General features: G+C 47.0%; 1 protein-coding gene across 1 annotated transcript in view; it reads left to right on the forward strand.

The window, feature by feature from the left end:
- The first annotated feature begins 6544 nt into the window (after positions 1–6544).
- Positions 6545–20541, forward strand: part of TTLL12 (tubulin tyrosine ligase like 12) — a 248707-nt gene continuing 234710 nt past the window's right edge. Inside the window, exon 1 of the mRNA XM_030213875.1 lies at positions 6545–6750. Within this exon, the coding sequence (XP_030069735.1) occupies positions 6634–6750 (117 nt within the window). The 5' untranslated portion in view covers positions 6545–6633. The remainder of the gene's footprint in view (positions 6751–20541) is intronic.

Below are 20541 nucleotides of genomic sequence, written 5' to 3' on the forward strand. Positions count from 1 at the left end.
TCTCCTGATTTGTGTCGAAAGATGAGTACCCTTCTCTCTCGAAAATGAGCCCAAAAGTTATTCAAAGTTGTTAACTCACAACAGGATTGTGAAAAATTGCAAGAGGACCTTATAAGACTGGGTATTCCAATGGCAGATGTTTAATGTGAGCAAGTGCAAAGTGATGCATGTGGGAAAGAGGAACCCAAATTATAGCTACGTGATGCAAGAATCCACAAAGGAGTCAGCAACCAAGAAAACGATCTAGGTGTCATTGCTGATGATACGTTAAAACTCTCTGCTCAGTGTGCATCAGCAGCTAAGAAAGCAAATAAAATGTTAGGAATTATTAGGAAAGGAGTAGAAAACAAAAATGAGAATGTTATAATGCCTTTGTATCACTTCATGGTGCGACCGCACCTCGAATACTTTATGCAATTCTGGTCACCGCACCTCAAAAAAGATGTGGAGGGGCATAATCGAAACGGACATCCTCGTTTCGATTTGGAAGTCCTCGCAAAACGTCCCCCTGCAGGGGCAGGGAAACCCGTATTTTCGAAACAAGATGGATGTCCATCTTTCGTTTCAATAATATGGGCAGGGACGCCCAAATCCTGAAATTTGGTCGTCCTTAGAGATGGTCATCCCTAGACTTGGTCGTTTCTGATTTTCAGCGATAATCCAAACCAAGGACGTCCATCTCAGAAACGACCAAATGCAAGCCATTTGGTCATGGGAGGAGCCAGCATTTGTAGAGCACTGGTCCCCCTGATATGCCAGGAGACCAACTGGGCAACCTAGGGGGCACTGCAGTGGACTTCATAAATTGCTCCCAGGTACATAGCTCCCTTACCTTGTGTGCTGAGCCCCCCAACCCCCCCCTAAAACCCACTAGCCACAACTGTACACCACTACCATAGCCCTTACAGGTGAAGGGGGGGACTTACATGTGGGTACAGTGGATTTGTGGTGGGTTTTGGAGGGCTCGCTGTTTACTCCACAAACAAAACAGGTAGGGGGGGATTGGCCTGGGTCCGCCTGCCTGAACTGCACTGCTGTACCCACTAAAACTGCTCCAGGGACCTGCATACTGCTGTCATGGACCCGAGTATGACATCTGAGGCTGGCATAGAGGCTGGCAATCAATATTTTTAAAGATGTTTTTTTGAGGGTGGGAGGGTGTTAGTGACCATTGGGGGAGTAAGGGGAGGTCATCCCCGATTCTCTCCGGTGGTCATCTGGTCATTTCGGGCACCTTTTTGTGCCTTGGTCGTAAGAAAAACACGTCCAAAGTGTTCTTCAGGGACATTCTTGTTTCTTTCAATTATGGGTCGAGGACGTCATAGTGTTAGGCATGCCCATGTCCCGCCTTCGCTTCGCCTCCGATACGCCCCCTTGAACTTTGGCTGTCCCTGCAATGGAAAGCAGTTGGGAACGTCCAAAATCAGCTTTCGATTATACCGATTTGGACAATCCTGTGAGGACATCCATCTTCTGACTTATGTCGAAAGATGGGCGTCCTTCTCTTTCGAAAATGAGCCCAATAGCGGAATTAGAAAAGATACAGAGGATGACATAAATAATAAAAGAGGTGGCAAGACATCCCTATGAAGAAAGGCTAATTTGGCTAGGGCTCTTCAGCTTGGAGAAGAGACAGCTGAGGAGAATTATAATAGAGGTCTATAAAATACTGAGTGGAGTGGAACGGGTGGGTGTGAATCGCTTGTTTACCTTTTCCCAAAAATACTAGGACAAGGGGCATGCAATGAAGAAACTAAGTAGTACATTTAAAACAAACCCAAAAAAAATATTTCTTTACTCAATATGTAATTAAACTGTGGAATTTGTTGCCAAAGAATGTGGTAAAAGCAGTTACCTTAGCAGGGTTTAAAAAAGATTTGGATAATTTCCTAAAAGAAAAGTCAATACACAATTATTACATAAGACAAAGCGAGGAGAAGCTGTTACCGTCCCAATACCAGCCCTGACGCTGAGACCCTGAAGCAGAAGTGCGAAACGCTGGCCATCGTCGGCTCGGGATTGGAGGGTAAAGTTGGAGGGCTAAGCATCCATTTTGCATTGTGATCCATAGACCAATACCAGCTATAAAGATAAGTGTCCGTATTTGAGCTTAGCGAGTATCTTTAAAAAGATCATAAACTTGGAGGTGGAGACTGGGATTCCCACTGGGACAGCTATTCCCGAAGGTTTTGGGAGTTGTTCCTCCTGATGAAGGCCACTACGAAATGCGGTGTCGCATCGAGGAGCTAAAGTGAAGCCATTTTGTATCTTTCATTGGTTTCTTATGGAAGCTTTCTTCAAGCCGCGCAGCGCCACAGAGAGAGCCTATCATGATATCTAGCATGTGAAAGATTAACTACACTGCAAGTTTTACAAATTTTACACTGCAAGTCGACTTACAAGTCGAAGTTTCAAACTCGCGCAAAATAACGGAAGTTTGGCGCCTCATTAAGAACAATTTCGAGCAAGTCACCTGCAGATAATATTCTGGACTGTTGGGCACTAATCTGATATAAGCAAAGAACATTTCATGAATCATTGAAAATCTGGCATGCTTAATGAACTTGAACTGTTTATATAAACACTACAATGTCTTATTGAAATGTTGACGTATATATATAACATGCAGATGGTATAGGCACCGAAGTGGATGACGGTGTGAAAGGCCTGAATGAGTGAGTTCCTGTTAAGTAATACTGGAGTACCTTTGTGATTGGAGTTAAAATTTAATGCCAAGAAGCATAGAGTGATGCACTTGGGGTGCAGAAACCCAAAAGAGAGATACCGAATAAGAGAGGAGAAATTAGTAAGCTCGACTCAGGAGAGAGACCTTGGGGTGTTGGTATCTGAGGATCTGAAGGTGAAGAAACAATGCGACAAGGCGACGGCCGTGGCCAGAAGGATGCTAGGCTGCATAGAGAGGGGCATAACCAGCAGAAGAAAGGAGGTGTTGATGCCCCTCTATAAGTCATTGGTGAGGCCCTACTTGGAGTATTGTGTTCAGTTTTGGAGGCTGTATCTTGCTAAAGATGTAAAAAGACTGGAAGCGGTGCAAAGAAAAGCTACAAAAATGATATGGGATTTGCGTTGCAAACCGTACGAGGAGAGACCTGACCTGAACATGCATACCTTGGAGGAAAGGAGAAACTGGGGTGACATGATACAGACGTTCAAATATTTGAAAGGTATTAATCCACAAACAAACCTTTTTCGGAGACGGGAATGCAGTAGAACTAGAGGACATGAATTGAGGTTGAAGGGGGGCAGACTCAGGACTAATGTCAGGAAGTATTTTTTCACGGAAAGGGTGGTGGATATGTGGAATGCTCTCCCGCGGGAGGTGGTGGAGATGAAAAAGGTAATGGAATTCAAACATGCGTGGGATAAACACAAAGGAATCCTGTTTAGAAGGAATGGTTCCGTGGAATCTTAGCGGAGATTGGGTGGCGATGCCGGTAATTGGGAAATGGGAGCTGGGCAGACTTCTACGGTCTATGCCCTGATCGTGACTGAATAGATAGGGATGGGCTGGAGTGTAAATTTTAAGGGGCTTCAATGTTAGCTTTAGAACTTAGTACAAGAACAGTGCTGGGCAGACTTCTACGGTCTGTGCCCTGAGAAAGTCAAGGACAAATCAAATGCAGGTATACATATAAAGTATCTTGTTGGGCAGACTGGATGGACCATACAGGTCTTTATCTGCCGTCATTTACTATGTTACTATGTTCCTGCTGCATCCCATGCACCCCTACTGCAATTTCCTGTTTTGACGCTGTTTATAATTTGCGTGTTCCCCAACAATTACTCTGACCTCATCCTCCCCAGACTGCTCTTTACACAGTCTAGGAATTAACAAACTCCATAATCAGAAGGACTCGCTGGGATATAAGAAGATAATTTATTACAATCTCATCAATAGCAGTACACGCAAATCAGGTATTCATATGGTTGAGCAGCAGTTCACGACACGTCTGTCACCCGCCTTCTCTTGTAGCCTTCCTTCTGATTTAATACCCCTCAGACTGGTCCTTATATACCATTTTGACTCCATTGGTTCCAATGGACCCTAGCTTTATCACCAGGGCTCTTGGCCCTTATCAGTTTGATCAAAATGACTTCACATGTTATCAAGCTCTAAGTATAAACAAGATATGCTCAGAGCGCATCTTGTGAGATGACTCCACATGTTCCCCAAACCTTCCCCTAGCCCCCTCCTTTGGATGTTCTCACCCGGGGTGCAGCTGACCCAGTACTATCTCTACATAACCACAACAATCTTGCTCATGACGACTTGTAGATGCCAGTCTCCTTACTGTTTAGAGTAGATTCCCCCACCCTCTGTCAGCTCTCAATTACCTCATTTCAGCACTTGCCACAGCGAAATGTAACTGTGTTAAAGGTGATCTCTGATTTTTAAAAGCCTAGCTCTTTAGCCTGAGCCCTGAGCCATTGACCTGTATTTCAAGCAAGTGACAGTATATTTCTTCAACGCTAAACAGGAAGTTGCAGTAGAGAGGATGGGACGCAGCAGAAGGAAGGCAACGGAAATGGCCTCTGACTGACTGTGATCGCTGATGGTTACAGGAACAAAACTTTTTACTGTTCTTGTGTTCACCAGTGATTGTTGGCACTCTCTGAAGGCCAGGCCCGGGGAATTTTGCCCCTTCCCACCTCAGCAGCCCTACTGGCTATCTAGACCCCGATTACCAAGCTGAGAAAAACAACATGAGAGTTTCAAAACTACCCAGTTCCAGAAGGAAGATTTTAGTCCAGTCCTTGATTTTTGACAATTCTAGTGCAGTATGATGACCTCCAGCACAGATTTCAACTGATAGAATCAGAGCCTACAACTACCATACAACTTTAGGATGTAAATTCAGATACCAGAATTAGCCAAAATGTCTGCTTCCTGGTCTGATTAATTTGGTAGCGCTGAAATTATGGTAGTTTGAACTTTTTTTTTTGCATGCAATTCTTTTGGCCACAAAGGTTAAAAACACTTCAAATTTAGCTTAGACTCTGATAGTGGAGGAGTGGCCTAGTGGTTAGGGTGGTGGACTTTGGTCTTGAGGAACTGAGTTCAATTCCCACTTCAGGCACAGGCAGCTCTTTGTGACTCTGGGCAAGTCACTTAACCCTCCATTGCCCCATGTAAGCCGCATTGAGCCTGCCATGAGTGGGAAAGCGCGGGGTACAAATGTAACAAAAATAAATAGCTCAAAACAAGATACCCAAGGACTGGGTAAAAGTTGGAAAGTATGAAGTGGATCTAGCTTTTTGCTATTTTCCCTATTGAATCACTTTATTTGATAATATAACTCTTTAAATTCTGTCTGACTTATTTGATTCATATGTAGCTAATATTAGTCTAGCTGCTGCTGCCCTATTCAGCTCAACTTTACACATTTACTAGAAAATCTATTAAAACAAACTACAGAGAACAACCATTTTTACTTTAGAAATCAACAAACCCCTAGAAACCGTATCATCTAGAGCAACGTCCTAAAGGCGCAGAATGCAATGTAAAACGTTCGAACCAATCAGCTGCCGGGCAGAGGCGCGTCACAGGTGATAATGAATGTATAAAAACAGGAACATGTAACCAACCATATCACTCTCTCTGGAGAGGGGCGCTTTCTCTTCCTTCTAACCCTAATTCAGTGCTTCGACAGCAGCCCTCCATTGGGTATACTCGCTGTTTTTCTAGCTAACTTTCAGCGAGCAGAGAGAGCTTAGTCCAGGGAGAAAAAAATGTTAGCTGGGGAACGTCCCTTTCCCGAGAGCCCGCGCCGTCCTTTCTGTCTTGGGCCGTTGGCTATAGCCCCCGGCCTCCCTCGCTGTTTAGGCCGCGATCAGCCCGGGCCCTGGCTTTGGCAGGGGTTCCAATGCTGCCGCGAAGAGTTCGCCTCTGTTAGCCTTGAGGTGGCCGGGATGGAATTGGCGGGCTCACGGAGGCGCGCGGGAAAGAGCAAATGGTGAACTGGGCGCCTGTTGAGGTCGCGTCCCTGAGGTATGGGAAGTGCGATATGTGCGCTTGTTCAAACACATGTTTGAGTTTGACTCATGCTTTAATCGCTATTTCTTGCAGACTGCTAAGAAGCAGAAGATTCCGTTATCAGACATGGCTAGCTAGTTGTCTTCCGATGTCCTTAATGTAGCAGCAGGGAGTTTTGGGGAAAGTGGGTCTCCAACCAACCATTCAAATTACACATATTATGATTTATAACAAATTACTACTCTACCTATGAAAAGTTATTCCGTTATTATACTTTCTCTGTGTACATCCGCAAGCTGCACGAGCTAGCATGAAAATATAAATTGAGATTAAATAAAATGCTACCAACACAAAGAACGACAACGTGGAGACAGCGGCTCATGTTGGTTAGGTTTGCTTTGTTTTGAGTGTACAACTGTACATGAATGATACACAGCAGAATTAGAAGAACGACGGCTGCGCGGGAAATGGGAAACAGACTAACGTAAATGGGTTCAGCTTTTTGACGTCATGTCGTCTGTTCTCAATCAAACCTCCTTGGGTGGGGAAGCGTCGCCTTTAAGGCAGACAGTCCCGGCATACATTAGGCGAGGGGCAAGCAGCGGCCGGGTCAAGTCAGTGAGTCTGGGCCAAGCAGTATGGCGCACGAGGAGGGAGCGTTTCTCAACTTTGTGAAGTTGTATACACCGGCGCTGACCTCTTCGGGTGTTCCTCCTCACGTCTGGCAGAGCCTATACGAAAAACTGAGCAATGAGGTGGGTCGTGCGCCTCCTCCGTTGTATAACTCCTTTTGCTTCTTTCTCCCCGGCTACTGATGAGGGTTAGTGAGTGTAGACCTTGCAAATAAGTAGCGTTTTGCTGATTATGGAGTCGTACGTCCACCTTGCGCATGCATGCGCAGACATCAGACGCCCACCCACCCTGTACTCCGTGTGTTGTACGCGGCGTAGAAATTTTTGGCCTGGATGTGAGAGAAAAGGAACTGCATTCGCTTCCTTTGCACACGCCCTTGTTTAAGGAAAAGTAGTTGGGAGTTTCATGTAGGAATTACGCCCACACGTTTTTTTTTTTCATTTTCTGTTTTATAACTTGTCTACCAGCTTGAGGAGGATGACTTAAAATGGCTTTTTTTTCCTTTTAAAGTTAAGGCTTTTAACCACTGAAATGTTAGGTTTCTGGTGATGTAGAGTTTGTGTGAAAGGACCTTTTTGTGGGCTTGACAGCTCTCTCTATATATACAGAGTGCATTCTGGTTAAGTGCAAGGGCTCCTGGAATTTAACTCGCATTTAACTGGAGCGTGCACATAACTGAAGTTACCATTTTCACCCCATTATGTAAGAATGCAGGAGCAAATGTTATAGTGGGTCTTATAAGTACATAAATATTGCCACACTGGGACAGACCAAAGGTCCATCAAGCTAGAATCCTGTTTCCAACAGTGGCCAATCCAGGTCACAAATACCTGGCAAGATACCAAAGAAGCTCAATACATTTTATGCTGCTTATCCCAGAAATAAGCAGTGGATTTTCCCCAAGTCAATCTAATAATAGTCTTCGTTTTCTATAGGCAGCCGGCCAGACCCTTTTTAAAACTGCGTTTACCACATTCTCTGGCAACGAATTTGAGTTTAATTACACGTTGAGTGAAGAAAAGTTTTCTCTGATTCATATTAAATTTACTACTTTGTAGCTTCATCGCATGTCCCCTTGTCCTAGTATTTTTGGAAAGAGTAAATAAACGATTCACATCTACCTATACCACTCCATTTATTATTTTATTGACCTGTCATACCTCCCCTCATCTGTCTCTTCTCCAAGCTGAAGAGTCGTAGCTGCTTCAGCCTTTCCTCATAGGGAAGTCATCCCATCTCCTTTCTTGTTTTTGCTGCCCTTCTTTGTACCTTTTCTAATTTCACTATATCTTTTTTAAGATTCGATGACCAGAATTGCATACAATAGTCGAGGTGCGGTCACACCATGGAGCGATACAAAGGCTTGCTTCACACTGCCATCTTCCATCCCAATTGGCTCATCTGTATGTCTAGTATCCTCGGCCACAGACTGCATCTCTGAGCAAATCTCTTCATCGTTTATAATGGCAGATGTCTGCAGGTTGTCATCAACTGCCACATAGAGGTCAAACTCCTCTGGAGTAAGAGCCATAATGGATGCAGGATTCTCATCTCCTTCATAAACCTAGCCTGTCTGTAGCAGTTGGCAATGCCAGGCCGCCTCCTGAATGTGCAGTGAGTCTAGTAGGCTTAGTTTGCAAGCCTACTCGGCCGCTCGCTTGCCAATATTTTCATCATTGGCCCTATCAGTTGACGCAGCACCAGCACTCTAATGCTTCTTGAAATTGGCTATGATGCTCTGATCTATTAGCTAGATAAGTGAAGTCGTTTGATGGTAGGAACACAACCTTAACATTTGAAAATCTAGCGTTGGTGCTGTATACTGCACAGTTGTTGCATAACATCAGAATTTCACACTTCTGCCTGCACATTGTTATCCAATTTTTTCAGCTACTGCAGCCAAATTTCTTGGATCATCCAAGCATTTTTGTTTGCCTCATAGACCACGAAGGTATTTAACATTCTCGAAGAGACATGACTGTTTATTTCACGATTGTCAGTGGCTCCAAATTTTCACTTTCATTCATATTGCATCAGAATAGCAGTGTCAGTCTTTCCTTTGGCACTTTTGTTCCAGCCACCTCAGCCTGCTTGTATGTCAGTGTCAACTGGAATGACTCTCCAATAAAGAACTGTTTAATTTGCATTGAAAATTTCACAAGGTTGATAATCTTCCATGATGCCCAGTAGCACATTTGCTGCCCATATCTTCACCCATCTCATCTGCATCTTGTTTTTCACCATGCTGTTTCTTGAACTTGATGTTCTTACCTTCCATTGCTCCAACCATTCAGCAGTTGAACTGAACCCAGTTTTTTTTTCTTTGCCAAATGATTGGCTTTTTCTATCAGTAGGACAGGAAGCTGACAGCTTCTTGCCTGTGAAAACAGCAAACAAAAGCATCTTCTGCTTATATAGGGTGGGGGGGGGGGGTGCAATGCAAAAAGGTATCATGATAAACAGCTTTTTTCCTTGTTTGTATTGGCAATTCTATGCATTACTCAGAGAAGCTGCTGTAATGCTGCTGTTTAGCTCTAGATGGCCCCAGAAGCTTTTCTGAGCAATATTGCCAGATTTTTCAAACATAAAATTATTGTACTTTTTTCAGCAGAATGGTAAATGTGTTGTAAATGTATACTGTGATGTAAAAAAATGGTTAGAAAATAAAACATCTAGGCCCTCATGATCAAAAGCCCTGCGCTGTTCCAAACAGCACCCTAAAAATAGCTCCGGGACAGCGCAGGGCTTTTCTGCATCGATGATCAAAGATAATGCATGCAAATCTAAGCAGCGCTATTATCTTTGATTATTGTGTTGAAGTGCGGGAGAATTGCGCCTGAGCATGCGCTCAGCACAATCCTCCCGCACTTGTTTGACAGGTCTGGGCTGTCAAAAGTCCAAACCTGTCAAACAGTTGGCTCCAGCCCCCCCTCAAACCCCCAGAAAACTTTGAGGCCGCCGGCCAAACCCTCTCCCACCCTCCCATCCAGTGACCGGGGGGGGGGGGGGGCTGTAGGTTCCCCGACGATCCGACCCCCTCCATGCCCAGGGAGGGTTGGAGATCCGGTGGGTCTCCAGCCCCCTCCCCGAACCCCCATAAATTGTGGTGGCCGCCTCCGGCCAAAAGCTAACATCGACGGGGGTCTGGAGGTCCGGTGGACCCCAACTCCTCCCCCCCCCCCTCCGTCCCTCCGGGCTACCCCCCCTACCTTTTGTTGGAGGAGGGACGCAGCCTGTCTGCTTCCCTCCTCTTCCTGTTGACGCTGCAGAAAAATGGCGGCGCCCTGCCCATTCCATCCTGGGATGCACTGGGCGGAGCTACAGACCATGTAAGGGATGTTAGCGTTTGGCCGGAGGGGGTCGGATCGTCGGGGGGGGGGGGGGACCGGAGGTCCACCGGACCTCCACTCCCCCGTTTGCGTTTGCCTTGGGGGGGGGGGGGGGGAACGGTGGCCTGCCAGCATGCAACTGCATGCTGGACAGGGCTCACCATTCCTCCCCAATGATCTGCAAAGTCTAACGCCAGCTCAGTGCTGGCGTTGATTTTGCCGCGGCCAGTGACCCAATCTTTGGCGCGCTGGCCGCTGATCATTGGGGATGAATGTGTTAAGCGCTGATTAGCATGCATTTGCAAGCTAATTGCGCTAGAAGCCCTGTTTAGCATGCATTTGCATGCTACTTGCGCTAAGAGCCCTCAAGTGCATTTTTTCAGGCGCTCGAGGGCTCTGATCATGGGTCGGCAGCAAACTCTGGCGCTAGTATGGCGTTAACAGCCTCTAGCGCCAGAGTTTGCTTTTGATCATGAGGGCCCTAGGTAGGGATAGTGTTCGGGGGGGGGGGGGTTCAAAGCCCCCCCCCCCCCCCCCAAAAAAAAAAAAAGTCTGCAAGCTATGCGTATAGTTATGGGTAGGCTTGGGTCTTCTGTGACATGCCTTGCTTAACTGCTTAGTTTTGGCTATCAAAAATATGTGCTTATTGGAGCTCCCCTCCCTTCTAGCACTTGCAGTTCATATCTTTCTTTCCAGTTCTGTAAGGATGAGTCATCTGTTCTAGCTCTTCTTGCTGCATCCCATTATTCCTCCTTTCTTTCCAACCCTCCCCTTGCACTTTTTCATGTGCATATATCTGTCTCCAGTGAAATTGCTGGGACAGATGGGAAGCCCCAGTGTCCAGATTTCTTCTGTGTTGCCTAGCAGTTCAATGTTATTGTATATCTTTGATTTTATTGATCATGTACACTCAAATTATTGTGTATCTCAATGACCAGACTGCATGCACACAGTGTTTAGGAGGAAGCTGCAGTCTGTTCCTCTTGTTTCATGGCTGCCAGTGCAATGATTTGATTAGCTGACATAGACTTGATAAAGTGGAGCTAAGACTTTCTCTTCTCTCTTCCCCCACCCCACCAGTCTATGCTTGCTTGTTTTCTCACTATGAGCCACCAGACACCCCCCCCCCCCCCTCCTCACCCACAGTGGGGCCGCACTGGGCGCAAGGGAAATGAGGATGCAAAAATCACTTCCTGTCCATTATCTTGCCAATAGTGGCCATGGCATATTGGGTGGGATGGGAGTGCTAGGGGGTGTGATTCCTGCTCAGAATGCTCCTTCCACCCCCACCATCAAAATAGTGTAGCTGGGATCACTCCAGGCATGTACAAAAGAAATCACTTAAAGGGAACATTTTTAATTTAAATTTCTGTAAATACTGGTTTCTCAAATGACTGTCAAAGGTCTGTTGTTCCCTGTTATGTTCTGTTCCACTTTCCAAGGATTTGGTTTCTGGCACTGCATGACTTCTCCACTACTTAATTCCAAACTGTTGAGAATGCAAATAAGAAAGTATTAAAATCCATAACTATGGTATTAGTATCCTGTAGGGTATATGTGCTTTACCAACCTTGTCGCAGTCCTTGTAGCAGAATGTTGCAAAATGTCTATCATCCTTGAGACTTGTGTATCTTGTTGAACTCCTCGTATTGTCACTTCATAGAGCCTGCTTACAGATTAAAGTTATCTATTTTTATTGTCTCCTACAAGCCTCTCCCAGCCTCTGGGTTTACACATACTGATTTAGGAGATAGCATCTTATTTGCCACTCTCCCCCCCCCCTCCCCCCCAACAAATGGAAATGGCTGCTTGCTTCAGTGATACGTCTTAGGCTGACACCCTCAAAATGCTTTCCAAAGAGCCCTTCTTGTATCCTTGGTGTTGGATTAGTATGAGTTCTCTTACCTCCTTTATACTTTTTTGGTCTTTTTCTAATCTGTATTTTACCGGTTCCTTTTAGGGATGGGTAATACAAAAATTTTGTTTCCATTTGACTTGCAGTATTGTGCTAGTCTTCATTTTTGTTTTAGGGGTGATGTCATCAAGACTGCAACCTCTTGCAAATAGAGGGTTGTCCTCACAAAAGCATGCACACACATGCATGATGGTTCAGTAAAAATTCAAATAATGCACATTGGTGAATGAAAAAAAAAACCAAAATGTTTTGTCTTTCTGTTTGACATGCAACAGCATGAGAGATTGTCATTGCAAATGACATCCCATCCCAAGTTCCTTTACTGCTCTCAGAGAATGACGTGGGGGTCAGAGCCCACGGTGACAAGCTTTGTCCCCATGTCATTCTCTACTTTGAATCTTGTTAATGAACTGTACCATTATTTATGTCTGAGTGATGCAGACGATATTTTGATATATATAGATATTTAAAAGCAAACATGCTGGCCACAACTGGTAAAATTTGCATGGGGGATCCTGTACATTCCTGCTAGCAGCACATCTGAGAAGACATCTGCTGTTGCAGGAAGGACTGTGGAAGACAGAAGAGCTAGACTGAATCCTGAGATTGTTGAAGACTTTTTCATCCACAGATTAAAAAATCATAACTGTGCTTTATAGGACATACTTCTCTCAGCTAGGACATACACGCTGTATTTGTATTTTATACCCTTGGACAGGTGGGTTAGGGTTACTTGGAGTAGCAGAAGTCAGCTGTTGGGATTGGAAGGGGGGGGGGTTGTTATAGTTGCTTGTTATTTTCTATTTGTGATTTATAAACAGTTGTACAGCATATTGTTTTTTGTTTATACTTTAAAAAATCATAAGTGTTTGAAGCTTCTGTAAATTAGGACTGCCTATAGGGATGGGACGGGGACAGCTTATGATAGTATGTGCATTGTTTATATTCCCACACTGCAGTCTTCTGGCTAAGCTTTCTCACGATATTTTACATTAGTGTAGCTCAGGAGTGTTTTGCCTCAGCACACATGCTGTGGTTTTAACAACAATATCTTAGAGTGCTATATACAGTCTATATTTGCAGCAGGAGAGATCATCCATCAGTCTCTTTCATGTGCCTTTTTTTTTTTTTTTAACCCCTTTGGAGGTTCAAGTAATTGTACCCAGCATGGTTCACTACAGTTCATTATGTGAATATTGGGTGTGCAAGATCTCTAAACCACATATTCTGTTTTGTTTTTCCTTAGTTTCTCTTTCATGTGCTTTATAACTTAGGTTTCTTTTTTAAATTCGTATGCGGTTATAAATTGTAAATTCAGGTGTTAGGAGTTCTTTGACAATACAGAAAATCAGCGTTCATCACTGTGGTACCATTGTTGGGTATCAAATATATACATTGTGCAGCTGACCCATTGGTGTAGGAAAGGCATCGAGGAGCTGTTAGAGGTGTTTTTAAAGTCATGTGTACAGTTGCCTAATGTTTTATGTTTGCTGCAGTAAATTTATGCAAAATGTAAGTGCAGGAGAACATGCCACTCACTGTAGAAACGTAAGTATGTTTTGGTATGTCAGGTGTGCAGAATCAGCAGATTGTATTGCAACCTGGAGCCTTATGCATGGTGATATAGATGCATACAACATCTAGTACCTACATGGAATGTTGTATGCTCAGTGCATAAATGTGATAACATGTACATTTTTGCTGTTTTAAGTACATGACTCATTAGCTGTCACCTCCCTTTTAACCTTTGTAGCTGGGTCGCCCATCCAGGACCCAGCCAGGCTCGACCCTGCTTAGCTGCCTCTTCCTCCACACAACTGTTGCCTTGGCTCCAGGCCCTGTGAACTCCCAGGACTTCCTCCTCCCTCTGTTCCTTTCACAGAGGCACATTCAAAGCCCAATGTTTATAAGTAAGAGCTTTTATTTTCTTGCTTCAAATCAACAAAACACCCTTCACTCCAGGTTGTTTAGGCTAGCAGCCCAGAGCACAATTCAGGTTCAACACAGTCAAATTCAGGTTCAAAAACAGTCCATATAACTTCACTTTAGCTCAGATTACTTCACTTAGGGAACAGTACATTATCAGAGAGACAAACCAAATAGCTTGGTAGGTTGCAGCCCAGACCTTTTTAGTATGAAACAGTTTACACAGTCTTTCTTGCACCTTCTTACAGCACGGTTACACAGCTTTATTCCCACCTGTTTCAGGCTGGGGTTTCAATTGTGCCCAGCTCTCTTTCTCTCCCACAGGCTGCACCTGTTTCCTCTTTAGTAGAGATTTTCCCCAGTGCCTCAGCCTCTCTCCTCCGGTCTTCCACCAGTCTCTCCAAGGTACTGCTAGCCACCCTCTTACAGCAGCTTTTTGGGTTTGAGCCAGGGCTCCAATCTCCATCTGTTCCTCCCCTAGTCTTTCAGTAATCTCCATTTTATCCTCCTCTTCAACTTCCCCTGCCCCCAATCTCTCCAGCTGGCCCTCATCACCTGCCTCAGAGACCATTTCTCAATCTTCTATCTCCTCCCCTAACTCTTGCACAGCCGGGTGGGGAAGAGAAGGATTCTGGGACTGGTAGTTCCTCCCCTTCTTCCTTAACCCAGCCAACCTCTCTGCCTCCGGTAGCCCAGCTTTCTGAATGTGGGTGTTGTGCACATGAAATCTGCCCCGTTGGAATTCCCTGGCTCCCTGTACCCCCTTTCTTCATGCCTTCCTGGATTCCCTTTCAACTGCACTCTCACACCATGCATTCCGAAATGTGATTGCCTCAGATCCTCTTTCCTGTGCTGTTTTTTTTTATTCATTAAATATCCCCTTCAATAATACAGGAAAATGGTACAGACCAGTGAGCTAACTTTTTCTCTTCCACCGATTACGCAGTTTCCACCATTGGGTATACACTAAGGACTAAGGGCCAGATGCACTAAACTTAACGAGCCATTAACAAACAAGTAGTAAACCCTGACATGCACTAAAGGCTTCTCCGAGCCTTTTTCTGACGACGGTAGCAGCTAACGAAAACGGAATGCAGCTGAGCAAATTGTGTAGAAACCCTATTGTAATGAGATGCACTAACCTTTTCTGATTGCCTTAACGCTGGAAAATCTAACGAGAGATCTGTACTTGTCATTGGGGCTTCACTATATATTTAAAAAAAAAAGATGAGCTGCGCCTATGGACGTCATTCACTATATATTAAAAAAAAAAAAAAAAGACGAGCTGTGCCTATGGACGTCCTTTAAGTAACTTACGTCAGACGAGGGCAGGCCAGGGAGGAAAGGAGGGAAGTCTGAAGGGAAGCGATCAGCTGTTGCTTGCTGCAGCGCCTTCACACGGAGGTGAGAGGTGCTGTGAGGGCCCGGTCCGGTGGCAGACGGAGGGGGGTGGGTGGAGGGGGAAGCGGCGGCGGTGATCACTGCAGGGGCGGGGCCTCAGGCGTGCAGTGGATGGTGGGGAGGCTGGGGTGCCGGGAAGCTGTCATTTCAATGCAGGGGGGGAGCGGCGGCGGGGGGGAAAGAATGTCCATAGGCACAGCTCATCTTTTTATATATATATATATATATATATATATAAATATAGTAAAGGACGTCCATAAGCACAGCTCGTCTTTTTTTTTTTTTTTTGTAATATATAGTGAAGGACATCCATAAAGGACATCCTTGGCATGCGCAGAGCAGCCAGCATAACACTTGGCCGCTCTGCGCATGCTCGACCAGCCGACTGTTTAATGATGGAATCGCGAATGAAAGTGAGCTACAACGAGCAGCTCATTTGCATTCCTATTCCTTGATGCATGCCCGTTCGTTACCGATTTGCTAAGGGAATCGGTAAGGAAAGGGCTTTAACTAGTCTTTAGTGCATCTTGGTCTAAATTCGGTAAACGGTGCCCAAATTTGGGTACCAAAAAATGAGCACTATTGTATAAAGGGCACTTTTAAGTTTGGTGCCATTTATAGAACAGCGCTTAGCGCTGAGATCCACCCCAATTTTGGGCTTCAGGATTTAACACCAAGTGAAACCTGGTGTAAATCCTTGTGCCTAAATTAGGTGCGGATCTCCTGTATTCTATAATACTGCGCGCATCTGAAGTAATTGTCCTTCCTTGTCATCAACAGCAGATGAATCCATTAACTGATCTACCAGCAGGTGGAGATAGAGAACACTGAAAGCACATGGTGTTCCTGGACGCCCCACTCCTCAATGTTGCCAAGGTTGTGGTTTGGGCGGCTTTCCGCGACCCGCTCCTCAATGTTGCCAAGGTTGTGGTTTGGGCGGCTTTCCGTGACCCACTGCGGGAAATTTTTGCGGGTTGCGGTAGGCGGGGTTAGTGATGTGGGCGGGGTTGGTGATGTTGTGGGAGGGGTTTTGTGTGAGAAATTATTTTTCAATCTGGCAAGGCTGCCACTCCTGCCTTCAGTATATCTCTATCTCCTAGCAGGTGTGGACGTCGCTTCTCAGCTCCTGGATTTCTGCCTGGGGTGGCTCCTTTGCTTTGCCAGTAGAGCAGGGGGTGTTGTGGCTGGTGGTGCCCACTTTAAAGGCATACTTGGTTTTCCCTGTCCCTGCCTTACCCCATTCCCCCTCCTCCCGGAGTTCCTCTGTGGCTGCCTGCCTCAAACTTTCCTCACAGTAAACAAAACAGAGAGGCTTTCTCCTGAGCTCCTGGTTCGGTGCAGCTTGACTGCAACTCGTTTGACTCGGTCTCCTGAGGTGAGAGTGGTGCCCAGCTCCACCAGGGAGGTTCCCGCTAACCGCTCTGTGCAGGGTAAGTTTTGCGCCATTTTGTTTTCTGTATTTGATGGCTGCTGAAGGGGTTAAGCGCTGCTCCCACTGTAGGAAATGCAGATCAGCAGCGGGGCTTTGCAGCACATGCTGCCTAGATGCTAATGCTGGCACAAGCATGGCGGGTGGCGATTCTGAGTGCAGGGGGGGGGGCGCATCATTTTGAGGTTTCAAGAGGAGCTTTTGCCTCCGCTTCCCCCAATGTGGGGGCGGATGTACAGGTGAGTTTTTCTCCCCAGAATTTGTGCTGCTGATGCATAAGGCTTTTATGTTAAAAAGAGCACTGCCTGAGGCTCCTGACAATTCCTGTCAGTCTGGGTTGCCTCCGGTTCTTTATAGCCCAGCGTCTGCTGGAGACTTTATTTCTTCCCCTGAGCTTTTGGGTGACGAAAAGCGTAGGGGGACTCCACTCTGTTCTCCCCTGTGGTCTAGTTTTGGGGAGTCTGGCAGGCCCTCACGGACTGATGATCCAGATGAGGGTGGCTGCTTGCCACAGGAGTTGGATGACCCTACAACGGTTCGGATTTTCCACCGCGATGAGCTTCCAGCTCCTATTTCTGATGCCTTACAGGCACTTTGTATTGATGATCCTGACGAGGGCGCTGCCTCTTTTATTAATCTTAGGATGGCACTAAGAAGCCTTCTCATGCTTTTCCTGTGCATGCTTCCATCCAAGAGCTTATTTCAGCTCAATGGTCTGACCCTGAGGGTCCCTTGAAGGTGGCCAGGGCTAAGTGTCACCTTTACCCCCTGAGGGAAAGTCAGTTGACCCGCTTTGGGATGCCTAAAGTGGATGCTTTTGTCACGGCTGTGACTAAAAAGACTACTCTCCGGGTGGAAGGAGGGGTCGCTTTGAAAGATATGCAGGACCGGCGGCTGGAATTCGCGCTGAAGCGGTCCTTTGATATCTCGGGCCTTTCCTTACGGGCGGCTATTTGCAGTTCCTATGAAGCCCAGGCCTGCCTTTCCTGGTTACAGCAGGCGGTTGAGCAGCCCGCTGATTGCGCGTCTTCCCTCGCTGAGGTCGGTCTGCCCTGTCTTTTTTTGGTTGATGCCCTTTATATTCCGGTCAGAGCTTCGGCTAAGCAGATGTCTGTGGCGGTTGCTGCCTGCCGCCTTCTTTGACTCCGGCATTGGGCGGCTGACATGGCCTCTAAACAAAGGCTGGTGAGGTTACCCTTTCGGGGTCTTCTTTATTTGGGGAGGATTTGGAGAAGATTGTTAAGGACCTAGGGGACTCTAAGTCCCAGCGGTTGCCTGAGGATAGGCCGAGGCCTTCTTCCAAAAGTCCTTCTTTTTCCTCTTCCAGGCCACGTTTTCGCAAAGCTCGCAGGTATCGCCCGGGGTGCTCTATGGGGTTTGGTCAACGTACCCGTTTCCAGCAGAGGAACTCCTTTCATTCGGACAAATGCACGGCGGTATCCGGGCAACATCCAGGAGTTCAGGGGCGTCCCCCACAATGATGGGGTGCCGGTCCACTCGTCGGTTCCCACAGTAGGGGGTCGTCTCTCCCTCATTTTTTGAGGAGTAGACCAAGATTACTTTGGATCAGTGGGTCCTAGACCTGATCAGAGAAGGTTACCGGCTAGAATTTGCCACCCCAGTAGGAGACGCATTTTTGGAGTCCCGATGTGACACTGCCGTCAAGCGGGCAGCAGTATACGAGACCTTGCAGGTGTTGCTGAAGCTCGAAGCGGTGGTTCCGGTTCCTCCCGCCGAATGTGGCTGCGGTTGCTATTCCATCTATTTTGTGGTGCCTCGAAAAGGCGGGTCCGTTCAGACCTATCCTCGACTTATGCAGAGTCAACGAGGCCTTAGGAGTGCGACTGGGCTGGGTAGTCAATATGCCCAAAAGTCACCTGACCCCCCCCCCCCCTCAGTCTCTCGAGTATTTGGGGGTCCGGTTCGACACGGCTTTGGGGTTCGTTTTTCTTCCCGACAGCAGGCGCCTCAAGCTTCAGAATCAGGTCCGCCTGCTCCTGCAGAGGCCTCGCCCTCGAGCTTGGGACTTTGTTCAGCTCCTGGGATCGATGACGGCCACCATAGAGGTGGGTCCTTGGGCGAGAGCTCACATGAGACCGCTGCAGCTTGCTCTGCTTCAGCAATGGTCTCCGATTTCCCAGGAATACCAACGCAGACTACGGTGGCTTCCTGCAGCCCAGCGCAGTATGGATTGGTGGCTTTCCGACAGCAGGCTGTGGCAGGGGATTCCACTGGCTCTTCCTTTTTGGTGTCTGGTGATAACGGATGCTAGCCTTTCGGGCTGGGGAGCTCATTGCCGGGGATGCTATGCTCAGGGTCTGTGGTCCACAGTGCAAGCGGGATGGTCCATCAATCGCTTGGAACTGAGAGTGATATTTCAGGCTCTTCTGGCCTTCCACAGGACTCTGAAGGGTCTTCCTGTCTGAGTTCTGTCGGACAACACAACAGCAGTGGCCTACATCAATCGCCAGGGCGGCACTCAGTGCAGGGCCCTGGCTGCAGAGGCGTCTCATATCTGCGACTGGGCTGAGCGCCACCTAGAGCTGCTGTCCGCGGCTCACATAACCGGTCAGAGCAACGTGCAACCTGATTTCCTCAGCAGACATCAAATCGACCCGGCGGAATGGGAACTGGCAGACAAAGTTTTTCTTTAGATTTGTGCCAAATGGGGGACTCCAGGCTTGGATCTCATGGTGTCAAGCGTAAACGCCAAAGTCCCTCGCTTTTTCAGCAGAAGGAGAGATCCTTGCTCGGCAGGGTTGGATGCTCTGGCTCAACCTTGGCCCTCCTGTATGTATTCCCTCCTTGGCCCTTGATAGGACGAGTTGTACTTCGGATTTGTCTGCACCGAGGATTGGTGATTCTCATCGCCCCGGATTGGCCAAGGCGTTCGTGGTACGCGAATCTCTGGTGGATGCTGATCGATATGCCTCTTCCTTTGCCTTGGGTTCCGAACCTGTTAGTTCAGGGTCCGGTGACTATGGAAGATCCTTGCTGCTTTGGTCTTACGGCCTGGCTCTTGAGAGGGCACAGTTGAGGGACAAGGGCTATTCTAATAAGGTTATTGCCACGCTCTTGCAGGCACGCACACGGTCTACCTCTGCGACTAATGCTCGGATCTGGCGCACTTTTGAGGCATGGTGTAAGCCGAAGTCTCTCTCGCCAACTCTGGCGACAGTCTCGCTGCTGCTGGACTTTTTGCAGGACGGGCTACAAAAGGGCCTGGCCTACAATTCCTTTCGAGTTCAAGTGGCAGCGTTGGCCTGCTTCGGGGGGAAAGTCTTCGGATTGTCCCTTGCTGCTCATCCGGATAGTCTCCGTTTTTTCTCAGAGGGGCACTTCGTCTCTGTCCTCCTTTGCAGTCGCCTTGTCTGGCTTGGAACCTGGGGCTCGTGTTGAAGGCGCTCCAGCGATCTCCGTTTGAGCCTTTTAAATGGGCTTCTGAGAAGGATGTGACTCTCAAGACAAGTTTTTTTTTAGTGGCAATGACGGCGGCTAGAAGAGTGTCTGAGCTTCAGGCTCTTTTCTGTCGGGATCCTTTTCTACAGTTCTCGGAATCTGGGGTAACTGTTCGTACGGTGCCTTCTTTTCTGCCTAAGGTGGTTTCAGTTTTTCACCTCAACCAGCCCATCTTTCTTCCTTCCTTCTCTAAGGAGGCGTTTCCGGACTCCTTTGGGCAATTGCGCCTTTTGTATGTCCGCAGGGCTCTGTGGCAGTATCTGCAGATGTCAAATAAGTTTAGGAATTCTGATCATTTATTTGTTCTGTTGGCAGGTCCCCGACGGGGGTTCACGGCGTCTAAGGCCACTATAGCCTGATGGCTTAAGGAACTCATTTTTTCGGCTTATCTGCTTTCAGGGCGGTCACTGCCTGAAGCGTTTAAAGCGCACTGTACGAGGGCAATGTCTTCTTC

Source organism: Microcaecilia unicolor, chromosome 9 (genome assembly GCF_901765095.1).
Source record: "Microcaecilia unicolor chromosome 9, aMicUni1.1, whole genome shotgun sequence".
NCBI classification, from domain to species: Eukaryota; Metazoa; Chordata; class Amphibia; order Gymnophiona; family Siphonopidae; genus Microcaecilia; species Microcaecilia unicolor.